This window comes from Nylanderia fulva, unplaced genomic scaffold, assembly GCF_048542155.1.
Source record: "Nylanderia fulva isolate GAGA-0341 unplaced genomic scaffold, ASM4854215v1 Scaffold15, whole genome shotgun sequence".
NCBI classification, from domain to species: domain Eukaryota; kingdom Metazoa; phylum Arthropoda; class Insecta; order Hymenoptera; family Formicidae; genus Nylanderia; species Nylanderia fulva.
The window spans coordinates 501,467-520,636 of record NW_028189730.1 but is presented as its reverse complement, the minus strand read 5'-3'; the positions used below and the strand labels follow the sequence as shown (position 1 = coordinate 520,636).

Below are 19,170 nucleotides of genomic sequence, written 5' to 3'. Positions count from 1 at the left end.
CTTGTGTAATACCAGAGTGTCTAGCAATCAGGGAAATCTGGAAAACCGGGCATTGTCAGGGAATTTTATAAATCTGCGGAATTGTCAGTGAAATGTCAGGAAATTTTACTATTTATCTGAATTTTTTTTAATAATTTGACATCTTGTATAAAATAAATATAAACTTTTCCTTGACTCCCACGCTAATTTTCTGTGTCGTGTTATTTTATTTCAATGTGTTTAATAGAGACAAAACTAAAAAATTTGATGTGATATAAATAAAAAAGAGGATTATTTAAATAGTTTATAGTGACACGTTTGATTTAAATTTTTGTTTTTTTAACTTCAAAAATATCTCAAGGATTTCATGATGTAACATTGAATTGATTTATCATATAGATATATGCAAATGATATATTTGGAAAAAATAATATTAAAAAATTAGGGGAAAAATCAATTTCTGGTCTTGGAAAATCTGAAAAAGTCAGGGAATTTTATAAATCTGGAATTGTCAGGGAAAAGTCAGCAAATTTTACTATTTATCTAGATTTTGTCACATTATTCTACATCTGTCTCGATAATTTGACATTTTTTATTAAATATCTCGAAGATTTCATGATTTAACATTTAATTGATTTATCATATAGATGTATATAAATTATATATTTGGAAAAAAGTAATACTAAAAAGTCCGGGAAAAAATTAATTTCTGGTCTTGGAAAATCTAAAAAGGTCAGGGAATTTTTTTCATTTTCTTTCAATCGATGATTAATTAAAAATGAATTCACGTGTATATTTGGAAAAAATAATACTAAAAAGTCAGGGGAAAAAATGAATTTCTGGTCTTGGAAAATCTGAAAAGGTCAGGGAATTTTGTTCATTGAGTCTGCTGGACACCCTGAGTACGATTTTTTTCTGACGCGCAAAAGTCGCGATTCTAAAATGGCGGATCGCCGTCCTTCCGGCGTTAAAGAGATCATGCGGTCGACCTGGTCCTGGGCATGTCGGCCCCGAGACCGCTGTCCTCGCTCGGCGATCTATACTCCTGGTTATCCCGCGGTAGAAGAGGGCCCGTCACTCCTAGGGGATCTCCCTCGACGTCCACCAGTCGTCCCGGACGGCAACAACCACCGGACACACCCCTCTGCGAGAAATCAGATGTCCTGTCATGCCGTGCGCCCTTTCCCATACCGCGTAAAAAAAAGTGCTTGCTCTCTTTCTTTTTCTTTTCGAACAAGGGGCGACCGTCCGATCGATGATTTTATCGGGACGCTGATTGGATGATACAGGGAATTGTCGCGTTTCCGTGGCTTTCAGAACCGTTCTTCATTGACGAATCCGCGAATTTGTTCGTTGGAACGGGTCGGTAAATATTATATTTTTATTTTTCTTATATCTCCGATGTAGTAGGTTAATAATTGCGATTAATTAGGAAGAAGTAAATCAAAAGTTTGATTAAAAATAAAAATATATAATAGTCACAAAACAGAATTAATATAACGTATAATAAGCGATTTATTTATTTCAATTATTATCTCAACTCTTTATACATATATAACAAAAATTAAGTTAGTATAATAATAATAATAATAATAAAAGAAAAATATTGAATTATAAATTAAATAAAATAAAACTGACAAAAGCAACGTGATAATGCTTAATAAAATATTAGTAATATACTTATAATAACTTATAAATATTATATTGATTCACTTGGATTTTTGTTCATTTATTTAAGAGATATATGTCAGAATTGCCCACGATTTATTAACCTCGGGTATCGATTAACTGGCACATTATCCATTCTCGAGCAAATTGTCAATGAAATTAGCAATCGAACAATAATTCATTCATCATCGATCGACTTGTCGCGCGTCGCTCGCTAACATTTGTCTCCGTGTATGCAGCTGACACTTGATTTACGACGCTCTTTACCGAAGTCTGCCGACACTTCTCCAAGGCATTTACCGATCTTGCCAGGAAATGATCTACAAACGATCGCGCGGTCTTTTTTCGGTCGGTTTAGCGTCATAAATCGAGCGTCGATCACTCAAACGGACAGTCGCGCTGTTTTGTATGTAAGATTTGTGCGATATGTGTTATACAGGGTGTCCTGTAACTAACGGACCAATGATTAAGGGCGGATTCACTGGCCAATTTGGAGACGATTTTTCCTTAGCAAAAATGTTGAGGAGTCAATAATTTTCGAGTTATAAGCGATTGAAAAAAATGGGTTTTTTGAAAACTAAACGTTTTGGAGTTAAAAGTCTAACATAATTACATTCTTCAGTTAATTTCAGGTAGAGTTTACTATAATAAAATTTTAATTTGAGGCTTAGTTATAAAGATACATAATGACAAATATTGGAAAGTTGTAAAAAATGATGACCTTTTCCGACATTTTCGCTGAGGAAAAATCGTTCCCAAATTGACCAAAGAAACCATTTGTAATCGTTAGTCCGTTAGTTACCGGACATCCTGTATATATATATATTTTTTTTTTTCGAAAAAAACAGCTTTTATTCTCGCAATTCGGCTCGATTTTTCACGAAATTGTGAAACGGAACGAATGTTCTTGCTTCTAGCGAGAGAAGGAGGCAGGAAGATGGCGAGCACAGCAGCTTTCTACTTATCCGTTTTTTAACAGCAGGCATCTAACAGATCGTATCCGACTAACAATGAGAAGGGAAAAAAATGCATGTGCAAGAGCGCGTCTTCTCATAATGAGAAATTTTAATTAGAAACCTTGGTTTTAATTGCAGTAAAGAGAGAGCGGCAATCGTATACAAAATGTAGTAAAATTAGTATTAAAGCATAATTATAATTATAATTTAAGTGTGGCGTGTTACGCAATATTACAAGAGCGTAATATAATACTTATAATTTTATGTACTCAATTTCATTTATAATTATAATTATGCATCTGATAATTTTTTCTTCAATTATTCGCTATCGATTCCTCCGATTGTAAGATATCGTTAATTGAATATATTTTTTATCCGTTACGCAAAGAAATAGATAATGAATTAAGATTAACATCGAAGGAATCGATAATTTGCAAATTGTCAACAAACATTAATTAATCGCAGGGAGCAAGATAGCGCAGATATATAAACAAGACTATAAAAATAAAATAGCACTAGCGGTGAATAATAAGAGCTAAGAGAAGAAGAAGAAGAAGAAGAAGTGATAGAAAATAGAAGTAGAGAATGCGCATCATTTTAGAGAAAGAGAAAAGAAGAGAAAGATAGGCCGAGAAAAAAAGCTGCGCTTGGACGAACAAAATTCATTTAGACAATTGTCGCACCGATTAAATAAATAGGGTAATTAATTAATACGCAACGAATTATTAATTAAATCATTACGACTAATCTTATTATTAATAATATAGGAAATTATACAAAATAGAAACAATGAAAAGCATTTGCTTTTGAGAAATTAAATAAAACGGGGGGAAAAAAGAGGATATGAAAACAGAATGGATGCATATTAATTTAAGTGGTATGATATTTCTCTGCATTTTTTTTTTTGCTCTATTATATCAAACTTAATCTGCTAAAAAACTAGAGAGTATCCGTATATATTGTTTTAATTAAAAAAGAATGTAAAGGCCTGCGTGGCATTGAAAAATCTTGCATAAAATGCGACATTAGACGAGAGATTTATCAGGATTATATTGTTGTGACGTAATAGAAATCAAAGTTGATTGTCGGCATGTCGTTTATCCAACGGACTTTGATATTTCCTTGAACCAGAGCGAGTTTTTTTTTTTTTTTTTTTTTTTTTTTTTTTTATTCATTGTCGTCAAGCAGCTGTTATCCTCGGAGAGAAAGAGAAGGAGAGAGATAGAGAGAAAGAGACGAAGGGATTGCAAGTCATTTTCCTGACATACGAGTCATGCTTTTGCTCGAGGAGAGAAGATAACGACAGACCGGAACGATCGAACGCGGAAATTAGAATCGATCGCGATGACGATCTCTCTCTCTTTCTTTCGATCGAGAGCGATATGCGAAGCGATTCTTTTGCGAACAATCTCCAGGAGATTATCGCGAATTCCCTGAGATTCCAAGAGGATCCCTGTATTCACCCTGGGAGAGCGTCTTCCTGGATTTGCCTGGTTCTCCGTTTTCCCTCGCACCTCTCCAATCGATCGCGGATTTCCATTTTTCTCCAACTGCCAGTCGCATCTGTGACGATCACCGATAACGAACGATAACTCCTTGCCGAATCATCAGTTTAATACTTGCCGGTCATGTCGATCGTCAAGGATCTCTAAACCTTATGTTAGTTTCACGTTCGAAGTCTTTCTCGTTATTTCGCCGCAATTTTTTGCGTACAATATATATATGACAGAATTAATTTATTATTCGAGATTTATCAGAGTAGGATATTATTTTGTATGAAAATTATTTTTCGAGATTTTTAAAATTTTTGTAAATATATTTATCGGTGAAAATAAAATAATGATATAAAATATATTCCGATAAATTCTATCTCTCGTTTAAAAAAAAGAAGGCTATTACTCCGAGTTATTATTCTTTATTATAAATAAATCACGGCGTTTTCGTTCTAAATTCTGAATAAATTGTGAAATATTTCTCTTGAGATCGACTTCCCTTTGTTTCGCACAATTTCGCTCGTTCTCGGCTGGATGATAATTTTTCCAACGGCGCAATTAGTCTGGATTAAGAACGCGTGCGCGCGATGACGAGGGACTTTCGGGAAATATATTTCCTTGCGGTTTTCCCTGTGAAAGTCCGTCGACAAAAAAAGGGCGGGAATGCAAAGCGATTCTCCTAATGTCTTAATAATTAAGGTGAACAGAGATCCACAGAACAGCGAGTGAGAGAAAAAGAGAGAGAGAGAAAAAGTCGGTATTCCATACATCATTATAAAGAGATATGAGAATAATAAAAATGTGTGTACGTGTTTGGTCGTGGTGTTTCTTCTGTGCTCGTATTTGCGTAACACAATGCGCGCAAACGCGCGTGTAAATGTGTCAGTGTACTTTGTAAGCTCGGGGGATATGAATAGAGTGTCGTGAGTTAGGTTCAACTTACCGGAAGATCGTGTAGCGAGGGAGTCACTATCAAATCCGAGTGAGCGCGGTCGCCTTTTCTCTAAAAGAGGCAGAAAAGACAAAAAGCGCCGTCTTAGAAATCATCTTGAGCTAGACTTTCCATTTTCTTTGGAGAACGGTTTTTTTATTCTAATTGTTTACTCGACGCGTTTCAGTGAAGTGACGTTAGGTTAGAAGACAATTTTTATATAGGGTAGATTAACATTTTTTTTTTTTTTTAATTTATCCGGAGCAGCTTCTGCTGAAGAGATATTCCCAAATTTGTCCCAAAGAACCGGTTAGTTGATGGTTTAGAAATGGGGGATTATATAATTCTACAGTTAACTCATTTATATTTAGAAAGCAAATTATAAGCATAAAAGCAAAGATGCATTTTAATAAAAATTAAAATCCTCTCTCTCTCTCTCTCTTTCTTTCCTTCTCCTTTCTCTGTTTCTCTCAAGTAAAAGTTAAAAATATATTTTTATTTTGCATTCTTTCAGTCTATATATCTTTTCCCTCTATATATCTTAATTTATTAAGCTGTCAGAATGCTAATTATAATTTTAAATGTATTCCCATATGTTAATATAAGTAATACATAAATCTCTGAGACGCGCATATATATTCCAAAAATGTGTTTACATTTGATCATGGAGAGAAAGAGAAACAGAAAAAGAGAGAAGATATTTTAACTACATATACAATATAACACATAACTTGATTTGATACTAATACTAGTGTTCGGTACAATTTCGTGCACATATATATGCTGTCTAACTCTGCAAGCTCTAACAATTTTTTCCTCGGAATATTCTGAAAGCTTTCGACTAAGAAAAATGGTTTCAGAACTTTTGAAAAAAAAAACTCACCCTGGCCATCGCTATTCGGGGTCGATAGACGAGGTCGTCGAAGGCCGCTCTGTCCTTGTTGTCGACGAGCTCCCTGAGCTCCGTCAGCAGTGTCAGCTTCTCGTTAGTGTTGAGCAAATCCGCCAGACTGACCACCAGGTCTTCTATCGTAAGCCTTCTCGTTCTGTAGTCCGCCAGGAGTTGAGAGAGCGCGGCTCGCTCGCTCCTGGCAAGGACGACCCTCGCCTTTTCCTCCACCATGGCGGCGGTGGCTGCCGAAACTGTGTGAACGCCACTTCGATGTCTCCACTCGTTTGTGCTACTCCTTGATTTTAATTTAAAATCGGTCGGATATAATTTTACGTTACGTAAGAGCGAAGGAATTTTAAGTGTGCGAAAGAAATATTTTATTTCTCTTGGCGGAAGATTTATTCATTTTCAGGGTGTCCAGCGATCAGGGAATTTTATAAATCTGAAATTGTTGGGAAATTTTACTAATTATCTGGATTTTTTCACATTATTCTACATTTGTCTCAATAATGTGAAATTTTTTATTAAATAAATATAAACCTTTCCTTGACTCACAGCGTGTTTGTTAATTTATATTTTCATTGTCGCGTTATTTTATTTCAATGCGTTTGATAGAGATAAAATTAAAAAATTTGATATAATATAAATAAAAAAGGTGATTATTTAAATAGTTTATTTTTGTTTTTTTAACTTCTCTCCGAACCTTTTCATTGTAGATAAAAATATCTCAAGGATTTCGTGATTTAACATTTAATTGATTTATCATATAGATATATTTGGCAAATTATATATTTGGAAAAAATAATACTAAAAAGTCAGGGAAAAAATAAATTTCTGGTCTTGGAAAATCTGAAAAAGTCAGGGAATTTTTTTCATGGAGTCTACTGGACACTCTGATTTTCGATTTAGTAATTAGATATACCCGGGGTGTTGAAATTGGAAATTATTTACGTAATATTTGTCGCGAGAATATACCGATACATAATTTTAATTAGACGGATTTTATTGAACGTGATGATTTATTGATTCATGATTTAATTAACCATATGCTAATATTATTCTTTCATTATTCTGACAGAATTCTAAATTATAATTTCACTGTAGCCGGCTATAATATTATCGCTACCATTAAATTAGAATTACATAAGGATTTAAAAGTTATTTTTAATTTAAAAGATTAAAATATTTTTCTGTAATTTTGTTGTAAGTAACATTTAAGTATTTTAAATATGAAAATAATAATAGACAATATAAAATCTATACATATACATACATAAAAATTGTGATACATGCATATAAAAAAAAGTTTTTTATTTTATAATCTATACATATATACATATATAGCTACCACATTGAAACAAATTATTGAAAAAATTAAAATGAATAAAATTTGACAAAAAATATATTTGCGACTTACGCGGGACTGGGTGGTCGATGATTCCCGGGACTTTCTAGAAGCAAAGGATCGTGCTCGGGATATCGGGCGGTCGGGATTACTATAGGTTGACTGGTGGTACAGGAATGTGGAACTTTGCCGACATCGCGTATCAGTAGACTCATCCTTTTGTTGGTCTTCAATATCTGCACAGCTTCGTCGTGCGTGGCTTCCTCGAAATTTTGTCCGTTTACCTCGATTATTTGATCGCCCACCTGCGATTATTCGAAAGCATCTCATATTAGAGTTAAGATTGAACGTAGGAGTTTTGACATTCTTGAATAAACAAGCCGACATCATTAATAGTTATTATTTTATAAATTATTAAAAAATATGTACATGAGTAAATAACATATAATCAAGTAACATTTATTTAATTAATGAAAAATAATAAATAATTTTCATATTATGCAGAATAGAATATATGATTTAAAATTAATATTTAATACAGTTATAAAGAGAACGAGAGACACGTGAAGATTATTAAAAATGTAGACGGTTATTAATTTTATCATGAGTAAATAACACATAATCAAGTAACATTTATTTAATTATTAAAAAATAATCCATAACTTTTATATTATGCAGAATAGAATATATGATTTAAAATTAATATGTAATACAGTTATAAAGAGTACGAGAGGCATGCGAGGAAGATTATTAAAAATGTAGACGGCTATTAATTTTATCATGAAAAAATAGGTATATTTCAGAATTATCTCAATTAGCCTAAATAATTCTCTTAATTAAAATTTCCGTTTCAAATAATCTTTCATTTATTTGAATGATATATAATTATTATATAATAAAAATATTACGCATATCGAATCTCTTCTAAAATCTAAGGAAACCTAGCATGGGAAATGCAAATCTAGTAGAAGTTGGTGATTCTCACGAGAAGGCCGGCGCGATCGGCGACGCTGTCCTTGTCGACGCCCGTGACGTAAATTCCGAGGCCGTATTCGAGACCACCCCGGATCATCAGGCCCAGGGACTGGCCGGGTTCGATGCACAACTCAACTTTTCGCGTCCTCGGACAACCGTAGCGGGCATCGCGAGGTGGATGAAGCGGTGGCGGTGACGCTGGACGACCTTGGCGATCCATCCAGCTGCAGGACTGCGGTCGACCCGACGACGACCAGACGGGGTGACCGCCCCTACAGCGAGGGTCCAGCGCGGGCCCTCGCACTGTCATGCTCAAGGTCCTGCAGGACTTCAGCATCTGTCGAAACGCGAAAAATAATCTCGTACCAAATCATTATTTGAATTTGTATGCAGGAGCTGTATGGTCGATATTTTCTACACTGTAAAAAAATATGTAATATATTACACAAAAATATGTAAAATTACATAAATAATAAGTGTACAATTACACGATAAATAATAAAAATGTTTACCTTTTCATTATTTATCGTGTAATTTTACATTTATTATTTATGTAATTTTACATATTTTTAATGTAATTTTACAAAATTTTTTTACAGTGTAGAAATAGTTATTAATTCAAATATTTAAGCAATGTATTTTTTGCCAAACAATATTCGCAAAATCTTTCGAGATCTTAAACATTTTTTCGAATCCAGAGTGTCTAGCGGTCAGGGAAATCTGGAAAACCGTTTATCTCAATATAATTTGGATTTTTTATTAAATAAATATAAACTTTTCCTCGACTCCCAACACGCTAATTTTCTGTGTTGTTAAAAATCGATTCATCTACAGCGTGTTCGATAATTTATATTTTTATTATCATGTTACTTTATTTCAATGTGTTTAATAGAGATAAAACTAGAAAAATTGATTTAATTTTTTGTTTTTTTAACTTCCGAAGTTTTTCATTGTTGAAATATCTCAAGGATTTAATGATTTAATATTTAATTGATTTATCATATAGATATATGCAAATTATATATTTGGAAAAATAATACTAAAAAGTCAGGGAATTTTTTTATTGAGTCTGCTAGACACCCTGGAATCAATAAATCTGACACGAGTATCGAAATCGAATATTTTTCTCCAGTCCAATTAACTTTTATATTAATATATTTTACAACTGTCATAAAAAAGTTAATATTAAAATATTCAAATTTTTAAGAATGTCGTGAAGTTCACGCGAGGTTGAAAAATTGTTCTATGTCATTAGACTTTTGAAAACTTTGCAAGATATTTCTATTCGCCGCTTGATGAAATATTTTTCACTAATGCTATGTTATTTTCGAGAAGGAGCTCGGCATTCTTCATGATCGATTTTTTCAAAAAACGCGCGGCATTTGCGAGAGTTAACGAAAAACAGAGGAGTGATGGAACTTTGAACGAATAATGTTAACGAGAAAAGAGAACGACAGTCGCGTTTTGCGTCGATGACGCCACTCGGCAGCCAGCAGGATATCGATCCTCCTGGCAGAGCCTGTGACGTCACATCCTACCCTATCCTTGACCCAGCCCGGATCACGTCCTTTAGGATCTCTCGCGGTTCGCAAGATATGAGTCTCTCATGGCATCTTCTCGCGGAGCGCGTCTTTTCGCGCGAACACGCGGAGAATTTTCCGTTGTTTTCCGCTCGCAGTTATACAACGGATGTGCCGGGGAAACATAAAAATGTCATTTCATTTTCGCGACGATGCGCCCGATGGTGGAATCGCATTTCGTAAATGCTCTCGCTACCCGATCCTATGGATGCTTTCCCGGAACTGTATCGTAAACCATCTCTCTGTCTGTTTCACCGTCCAACTTTGTGCTCTCCGAATTGTATTATGTAAATTAGATTTGCTACTTTACATACGAAAGATGCTGTCAAATGGAATTTCCAAAATTCTGCTTATCTCTATCCATACAACAGATTTGATCAATTCTTCAAAAATCAAAACTTCTTTCTCGTTGAAATGTTTTAATTCGAAATAGCTTATTTATTAATTTTTATTCTCTTGTAGATTATGAGATTTTTAATATATGAATAATCTTACTAATGTTTTATTCGACAGTTTTTCTTCTGCATAGAAAAAATATTCCTAATTTCTATCTACAATAATTAGCAGATGATTAATAAACATTGACTAGTTTGAAGAATGCAAATTAACTTTTTAATTATCTTTTCCCAGCAATTTGAAATTTATATTTTTTATTCTTTCATTATTTATCTTCGATTTAATCTTTATTATAAATGTATAATTTTTAATAAACCTTTTATATCGACTAACATCATTCAATATCGTCGCTCAATTTTAAGGATTTATATAGCCTGAAAGTTTTATATATCAGTCTGATTTATAACAGTCTGTTATCACGGCATGTTACTACAAATTATATATGAGAAAAAATGAATATTAGATTAACTGTAAGAAGAAAAACACAGTCATTTGGCGATTTTGTGATCGGCATTGCTGGTCGTAGCTAGAACAACTAAATAATTTATGAGAAAAGAAGTAGAAATAGTCCATTTGGTCAGGCTCGAACTGTCATACTCGGAGTTTGACATCCGCTATTTCCGGCACTCACGTGCAGTCATATTTTTGGTCGGCAGTAAACAGTTATCTACGACCGATCCGGAAGTTATGGTGCTATCCAATAGACATCGTTCTGGCCATTTTTGCCAAGAAAATCTGTGCTTTCTGGGTCAGCCGAATCGATTGTAGTCAATGATGAGTTATCAAAGTTATAGTTTCCGACATTCTAGAGTGAGAGCTTCAAAGTCCACGAAAGTTTTTTTCTTCTTATATTTTATTCCAGAAAAATATCTCGGAATATTATCACTAAATATTATTACTGTAAGGACTTATTTTCAGAATTTTTAAAAAGAAAATCTATATATAATTGATAGTCAATACACGAACAGTTGAAAAATTTCTGTTAAATTCAACATAATATGAGTATGTTGAATGGAGACACAAATATTGTGTTAATATTTTAACACAAAACTTTAAATAATTTAAAATAAATTTTGTATAAAATTAACATACTTTTATAATGTAAAAATTATATCATCACTTATATTATAAAAAAGAAAATCCACATTTTTTCTATAAATTTTAACAGAAAAATCTCGTCACTAATAAAGCAGAACATATTTATTGTGTAAAATTAGAAATAGATGCACATTGTGTTATTTCTACATTCTCTTTCAGTTCTATTAATAATTTAACATTTGAGTTCAAAATAATAATTTTCCCAATAATTTGAAATTTTTTATTAAATAAATATAACTTTTCCTCGACTCCCAGTTTGCTAATTTTCTGTATTGTTAAAAAATATTTAACCAAAATTTTCACGGGGACCGTTTTTAACAAGAAAGCACAAATTTTTCTATTGTGCGCGCATATGCAATAATATTACGAATTCTCGTTTGAAGGGTTCTGAATAACTGAAAATTCTTTTAATAAATTAACATTTGAGTTCAATTAACAGAACAGTAATATGTTAAATATTTAACAAAAATTTCTAACTTATCTAAATTTTTACACATTATTCTATATACATTTGTCCCAATAATTTAAAATTTTTTATTAAATAAATCTAACTTTTCCTCGACTCCCAGTATGCTAATTTTCTGTATTGTTAAAAAATATTTAACCAAAATTTTCACGGGGACTTTTAACAAGAAAACACAAATTTTTCTACTGTGCGCACATATGCAATAATATTACGAATTCTCGTTTGAAGGAATAACTGAAAATTCCGAGGCAAAGTAAATAGCGCTCAGTTATTGGTCACTCTTTTCCTTTTGAGGAAGCGCAGCAGCAGTAGCATTCGCGGAAGCTTCGTGTATTATGTAAAGAGAATAAATGAGACGAGGGGGTTGGCCGAAGGGCGCCGGGACGCCTGGCGCCGCCAAGTCGTCGTCGTCCTTGTCGTCATCGTCGTCGTCGTAGTCGTAGCTCGAGGGGATGGAAAAAAGCGACATAGCCTCGTCGAACGTGTTGTTTGCCTAGCACGCATCTCCTCGGGAGCAACTCGATGTGCCATTACGAGATAACGAGTCTCGCCGCCACCGTTATCCTTTACAGTCTCTCACGGTGAATACACAGTAATTTGATCCTGTTTACGCTGATCGATAACTTTAAAGAACCGTGTCGTGCTTCCGCAAATCCCGCGAACAATGTCGGAGAATATCGAAATTGTCATTTCGATAGACAAAAATGAAGAGAGGGTGTCGGGGAATTTTATAAATCTGGAATTGGGAAAAGTGAGGAAATTTGACTATTTATCTGAATTTTGGGTCACATTATTCTATATACATCTGTGTCTCAATAATTTGAAATGTTTTATTAAATAAATATAACTTTGTTGTTAAAAGTCGATATATATTTCAAAATATATTGTAACAGTGTTCAAGAACTTTATTTTAATTAATTTTTTTTATTAAAGATTTATTACATTAATTTTATTAAAAATGTTTTATTTAAAAGTTTTGTTGTGATATTAGATACTATTAAATATTGATTTAAATTTTAGTTTCGAATCTTTTTATTGTTAACAAAAATATCTCAAGGATTTCATGATTGAACATTTAATTGATTTATCATATATAGATATACGTAAATTATATATTTGCAAAAAATAATATTATACTAAAAAGTCAGGGAAAAAATTAATTTCTGGTCTTGGAAAATCTGAAAAAAATCAGGAAATTTTTTCGTTGAGTCTACTGGACACCTTAATTAAGTTTACGAAAAATCAGCATAATACACGAAACTGATTATTTAATACTCGTACTGCAAATAATATAAGAAAATATGTTTCAATCTGAGTTAATATTTCTGAAACAAAAAGATCATTTGCACACATTAAGTGCATATTAATTATCATATTTAGCTGTGGCGAAAGCTTGAAATATTTCATTGAATAAAAGATGACGCAGACATCCTGGGTATTTTATCGAATTTCGCGAGATTTATATAATTGAATTTGAATCAATGAAATAGCGATAATAGAAATAAACGTTGATAAAAGTAAACGAAATAAGCCATTAAAGTATTAATTCATTTAATCGCGCTATTTTATTTTAATTTTAAAATATTTTATTTTTAAAATACTAAATGATGGAAGAGAAATTACTAAAGTTTCACGCATTATAGACATATATAGTTCATAAATATATTGAGATTCATTTAAAAAATAAAATATATGTTCTATAAAAAATTAAAGTTATTGAAGTCGAAGAAAATTTTTTCTCGAAATATTGCAGATGGAATTTGTGCAATATTTCTTAAAAATTAACGTACATTATTTTATTATAATATATTTCTTATCTCTTTATAATATCGTTATCTCATATATCTTTATTATTTCATCTAACATAAAATAATCGTGAATACAATCTGGTATAATAATTGGAGTTTGATGAAAGTTTTTAATTCAGAAAGTATGATAATATATGAGAATAAAAATTCGATAAATAGCGCGCACGCGAAATAAGTTACAGAAGAGAAATTAACATATTGACTCGCTTGATATTTATATAAATAAGGCAGATAAAGTTTACATTAAGATTGAGGATATACATATAGCCGATCGATTGAAAATTCTCTGTAGAAATGTATCTATAGAGATATATGTGAGGGAGGGTAATCACAGGAGTGGATATAGATCACCACGACCCATTCGTTCGACTCTTTTCTGCGATAGCAATTTTTCCGGAATATCGTCGGCCTAAGTCTTTAGAACTCGACCTATATCCTGGCTTTCGTTCTATGCGTGTATCGATCGATTTTCCCCGCGTATATGAAAAATCGCATCGCGCAAACAATGAGACAAATAGAATCCGAAGCTTTGTGAATGCGAGAATAAACTGCAGCGTTAAATAGAAAAATATTTAGTAAAATATAAATAAAAATTAGACAAATCCATTAGATTATATTAAATAAACAGAATTTAAAATTCTTGCCACTTATATTTTTAAAAATTTGTAATTGCAAATACTTTTATATAAAATTGATACTAATATTTATTTTACGAAATTTTATTTTTCTATATGCCATTGTGAAATAAAACTATGAAATAAAAATTTCTTTATTTTTTAGAGTAGTCTGGTAGTCAGTAATTTTTCTAAAAATAAAAATGAATAAATAAATAAACGCAACAAATTGAATAAAATTAAATTTTATTAATTAAAATAAAATCTTGAGAAGGCTCGAATTATCCCGTCATGTTTGATACAGACGAGTAGAAACGCAGTAATCATTGACAGGCTGCATGAAGGATTGAAGAGAACCGTTACTAGGCAAGTCATTCGAGTGGAAGGAATTGCTGCGAGTAATCTCTCTGGTGTAAATGATTTCGCAGCTTCCGTCGTGGTTTAAAACAAAGACTATCGAGAATAATGGATGTCGATATCTAGAGTTGAAAGAAATATGAGAAGAAAATATTAAAAGGTCAAATGTAGTGTCGTTCAAAATTTTCAGATTTTCAATACAAATTTCCATATGAAAATTTATAGTTTCAACTTTAATTCTTCTTTCCTATTTTTTATTTAGTCGAAGATTGCTCATCGCGTTGTCGATCTAAAAATTTAACTCAAAATTCACCCGCGCTATGGCTCTAATTTAAGTTGAAAACTTCCTCGATCATAAAGTTTAGTTTCAAATTGGCTCTAGAGTGAAGTTTCTCAATTTTGAATTTAGATTTATGTGGAATGTTTCTGGCTTCTCTCTTAAGTCTTGTCACTTACACTGCGGTTGTGGTGTAACAGAGAGAGAGAGAGCGATGCTTAACTTTATATGCACGAATATATCCGCTTAGTGTTTGCCGCTTCTGAACATCGAGCGTGTTAGACGAAAGCAACAATGATATTCCTTTGAGCCCCTAGTGTACTCTACAGATCAAAGGGTGTTCTTCAGGATGGAAAGGTTCGTAACAGCTCACGTCGAAACTTGAAAAGTCGCAAATATTTCACACAAAACGTAGCGTACTTTAAAAGGAAATTGTGTCTCTTTAATGCGTTATTTGCAAAATTAGATCAAATAATTGTATCAAAATTGGAACTTTTGTAACAAATTTCAACATCGATATTGACAAAAAACTTTACTACAATTTTTAGATATATATGTTTATCTTTTTTTCCATGCATCAATTAACGGCAATTATAAAAGATTAGCGTTAAAAGTGGTTAAATCTCGAAAACGTGAAAAGATTGAGAAGCACTGATGATGGCAAAAGGAGTCAGAATAAGAAACGGTTGATTTCCAGAGCGGTTTGGTTATTTGCTCGCGGATTTAGGGATGCTTGACGTTTCTTCCTAGTTTCTCTAATCCAGTTGAGAACCAGACTTAGAACGAGGATCGATGAGACGGTTCTTAAGGTCGGCCCTAAATATAAGCCGCATTCGTGCGATTACTTGGAAAACCGGATTTAGAAATTCTTAATTGGAACGGCTCTAATTGCTCACTTTTGTTCTTCTTTTCCGAAAAAAAAATGCTAATTATTTTAATTATCATACATTAAGATGGCAAATGTTAAAGCATTCGCGAATTTAAATGTGACGATTTTGAGAAACAAACTTTTTATAATTTATTCTGTCCTTGGGATTAATTTAATCTTGGGTTTTAGGAATTATTTATTAAAGTATCTTAATCTAAATTATACATTCCAAGAATTAAAATACTTTAAACTGATATTTGGAACAATATTATTAATTTGGAAATTAGATTCAAAGTGTAAATTGTCAGACTTAAGAGACTAAAATAGTGAAAAATGATTTGTTATAAATTTACAATTTTTTAAATAGGTATTTAACAATACATATTAAGGAGATAAAAATAAAAAAAAGGGGAATTATAAAAGGAAACAATGCATCACGAATGCTCATTATCTTCTCGTTCAATATCTCTTCAAGTTAGAACAAAGGTTTCAAAAGCAGTGGGCGTTAATGGAACTGCCAAAATTAGGAGAGAGTGAATGACGTAAAAGAAAGAAGGATGGATGGGTCAAGAAGCGAGTGGAAAAAGATGATGGAGTAAAAGTTGCGAACTTACTTTGAGGGCTTCCTCGTGAGTGACCGCGCGAAAGGGTGTACCGTTAACTTCCAAGATCGTGTCTCCTGGCCTAAGTCCAGCTCGTTCGGCCACCGAACCCTCTTCCACTCTCGAAATGTAGACACCCACCCCTGAGAACAGTTGGCAGACTTTCAATCAGACCGGTAAGCTGTCTTGCCGCTATTTCCGGTGATTGGTGCCAATTAAAATCTTCCACCCATGACGCGACAAATTGTCCGAACGATGAATTCGATATGTATCAATGCAACAAAGATTTGCTACTTCTTTTAATGAAAAAAGAAATGCGGGATATCTCCGATTTTTCATTTTAGGAAATATTATTTTCATACAAAAATTATTAAATTATTAATTATTAGATCGAATGTCTTGTAAAAATTTCGAAAAATATAATTTTATATTATATTTTAAATTTGTATGAAAAAATGTTGATAAGGAAATTTTATACACCACCTTCTTTTAATGAAAAAAGAAATGCGGGATATCTCCGATTTTTCATTTTAGGAAATATCGTTTTCATACAAAAATTATTAAATTATTAATTATTAGATCGAATGTCTTGTAAAAATTTCGAAAAATATAATTTTATATTATATTTTAAATTTGTATGAAAAAATGTTGATAAGAAAATTTTATACTCCACCTTCTTTTAATGAGAAAAGAAATGCGGGATATCTCCGATTTTTCATTTTAGGAAATATCGTTTTCATACAAAAATTATTAAATTATTAATTATTAGATCGAATGTCTTGTAAAAATTTCGAAAAATATAATTTTATATTATATTTTAAATTTGTATGAAAAAATATTGATAAGAAAATTTTATACACTTAATTTGTCTCCAAACAACAGCCAATATAGAGATATTGTTTTTATTAAAAAGGAGATAAATCATCTCACACAATATGTGGTACCGAGAAACCTGTTGACTACTTTGTAAAAGAGAGTTGACTTTCTGGCAAAGCTGGCAAACTTCCCCGATATACTTGTTGAAGCGGATACGATAAACGCCATGGGCAGAAATATTGTGAAAATAAAAGAATGGAGAAAAAAGTACGCGGATGCAACAAAGTGAAGTGAATATGAGAAAACGATGTGCGTCTCTGTGTGACACGATGCACGCGTGTATATATACGTGTATTCGCGTGACAGAGAAAGAGAGGCATGCACATAAATCTTTCGAAGAGAAACGTTAATTGCATTGCATGATGTGTATCATGCTCGCGTTTATGGATTTATGATATTAGTAGTATTATATATATTATATATTTTGTGTATGTGTTTGTGTTTTTTATGTATCGATTGTACTTTATTCCAAATAAATGGAAAAATGATAATCCATAACAATAACTGGTGGAAACCGAAAAAATTCATAGATTTTCAAAGTTTTTTTATACGATCTGTGCACCAGGATAATAAAATCTATAAACGATTTAATAAAAAAAACCGCTTTTACAGCGTAAAATAAAAATGATATCTTTTTGTATAGAATTTGACTGATTCTGAGTTATTGTAGCTGCGAATCTGAAATATATCGCAATAATCGGTCTAGGTAATATTTTTTTAGCACGAAATAATTACAAACTTTATATTAATATTATTAATATTAGAACCCTAGTTTAATATTTATTTTGCTTTACGGTTAATTGGAGTATAAGATAATAATTATAATAATATGCCGCGCGTGTAATGTTTACTCGATATTCACGTCGGATAAAAAATTCACATAAAAAAAGCGAATAAAAAACGTGCAAAGGTGGAATTTATTGAAGTAATTCATGACCATCTTACTTTTTCGATCTATACTTGATAAATATTACAAAAATGTAGGGAAATATTTTTTATCGTTTTTTTATACTTTTCTCAAAATATTCGACTGAAATATTCACTTGAAAGTTGAATCTCGAGGATTTATCTTCCCAAACTCACTTTCAGTGTTACTCGAAATTACTTGAATTTTCTTCGCCAGGAAGAAGTGGGATTTGGTAAATTTTCTGGAAAATGGACGCTCTATAAGATACTTATATTTTTTCAACTCAAACTATATCAAAATAATATACCGCAAATGTTCCTTTTGAAGAAGTCTCCGCCAAAATTTAATCCACCAATTTAATTTTTATTTTCTTGCATTTTTGCAATTTAAAGTTACTTTGAAAATGTATTTCTAGCTTCATTATATAGTAGAATAGTAGAACATAATACGTATACGTGTGGTGATGTAATTCGTGTCAAAGCAAGAGTTAGGAAACGTGATAGTACATCGAATAGCACGTACTGCATTTATGCAGTTCATGCGGCATTGTTTATTGTGTGTTTGTGTGCGCATATTATCATCTTCATCAAGTTGAAATTGACATAAATTCTTAGAGCGATGAGAGAGCAAATTTAACGTCAAGATAAAAGTAGTTCATATATAGTTATACTTTTTATATCGCCAATAAAAATTGATAGATAATTTTGATGAGTGTTTAAATTGATATATATTTTTCTTCAATTTTTGATATTAAATTCTAGATTTCTATTTTGCATAGAGAAAAATGTTATATAGAAAAAATATTTTTAGAAAACAATCGTATGGTTATATTTACATTTAAAAATTGCAGAAAAATACTTTATTATATATATATTGAATTTTATTATATATTTTTTAAATAAAAAGATTTGAGAATTTTTTCTGTTGTTCTGACATTGCGCTCTACGCAGAGCGCACACTTTGCTACAACGCTTAAGCTCTTCTCTACGCACTTATACACAATGCGCATATATATATATATATATATATATATATATATATATATATATATATATTGTACACCCATGCAATGAACTGTGCCA

At 31.9% G+C, this 19,170-nt stretch overlaps 1 protein-coding gene across 11 annotated transcripts in view; it reads right to left on the bottom strand.

The window, feature by feature from the left end:
• The window catches only part of dysc (whirlin protein dyschronic), a 76,090-nt gene that overhangs the window by 36,772 nt on the left and 20,148 nt on the right, over positions 1-19,170 (bottom strand). For 8 of the 11 annotated variants that reach the window (XM_029308836.2, XM_029308832.2, XM_029308842.2 and 5 more), the window contains 6 exons: positions 16,318-16,448; positions 8,250-8,576; positions 7,337-7,569; positions 5,911-6,214; positions 5,040-5,099; positions 969-1,123 (listed from right to left, as the gene is read on the bottom strand). In XM_029308836.2, coding sequence (XP_029164669.2) covers positions 969-1,123; positions 5,040-5,099; positions 5,911-6,214; positions 7,337-7,569; positions 8,250-8,576; positions 16,318-16,448 — 1,210 coding nt within the window. The remainder of the gene's footprint in view (positions 1-968; positions 1,124-5,039; positions 5,100-5,910; positions 6,215-7,336; positions 7,570-8,249; positions 8,577-16,317; positions 16,449-19,170) is intronic. The other 3 variants (XM_029308843.2, XM_029308835.2, XM_029308844.2) reach the window with 3 other exon arrangements.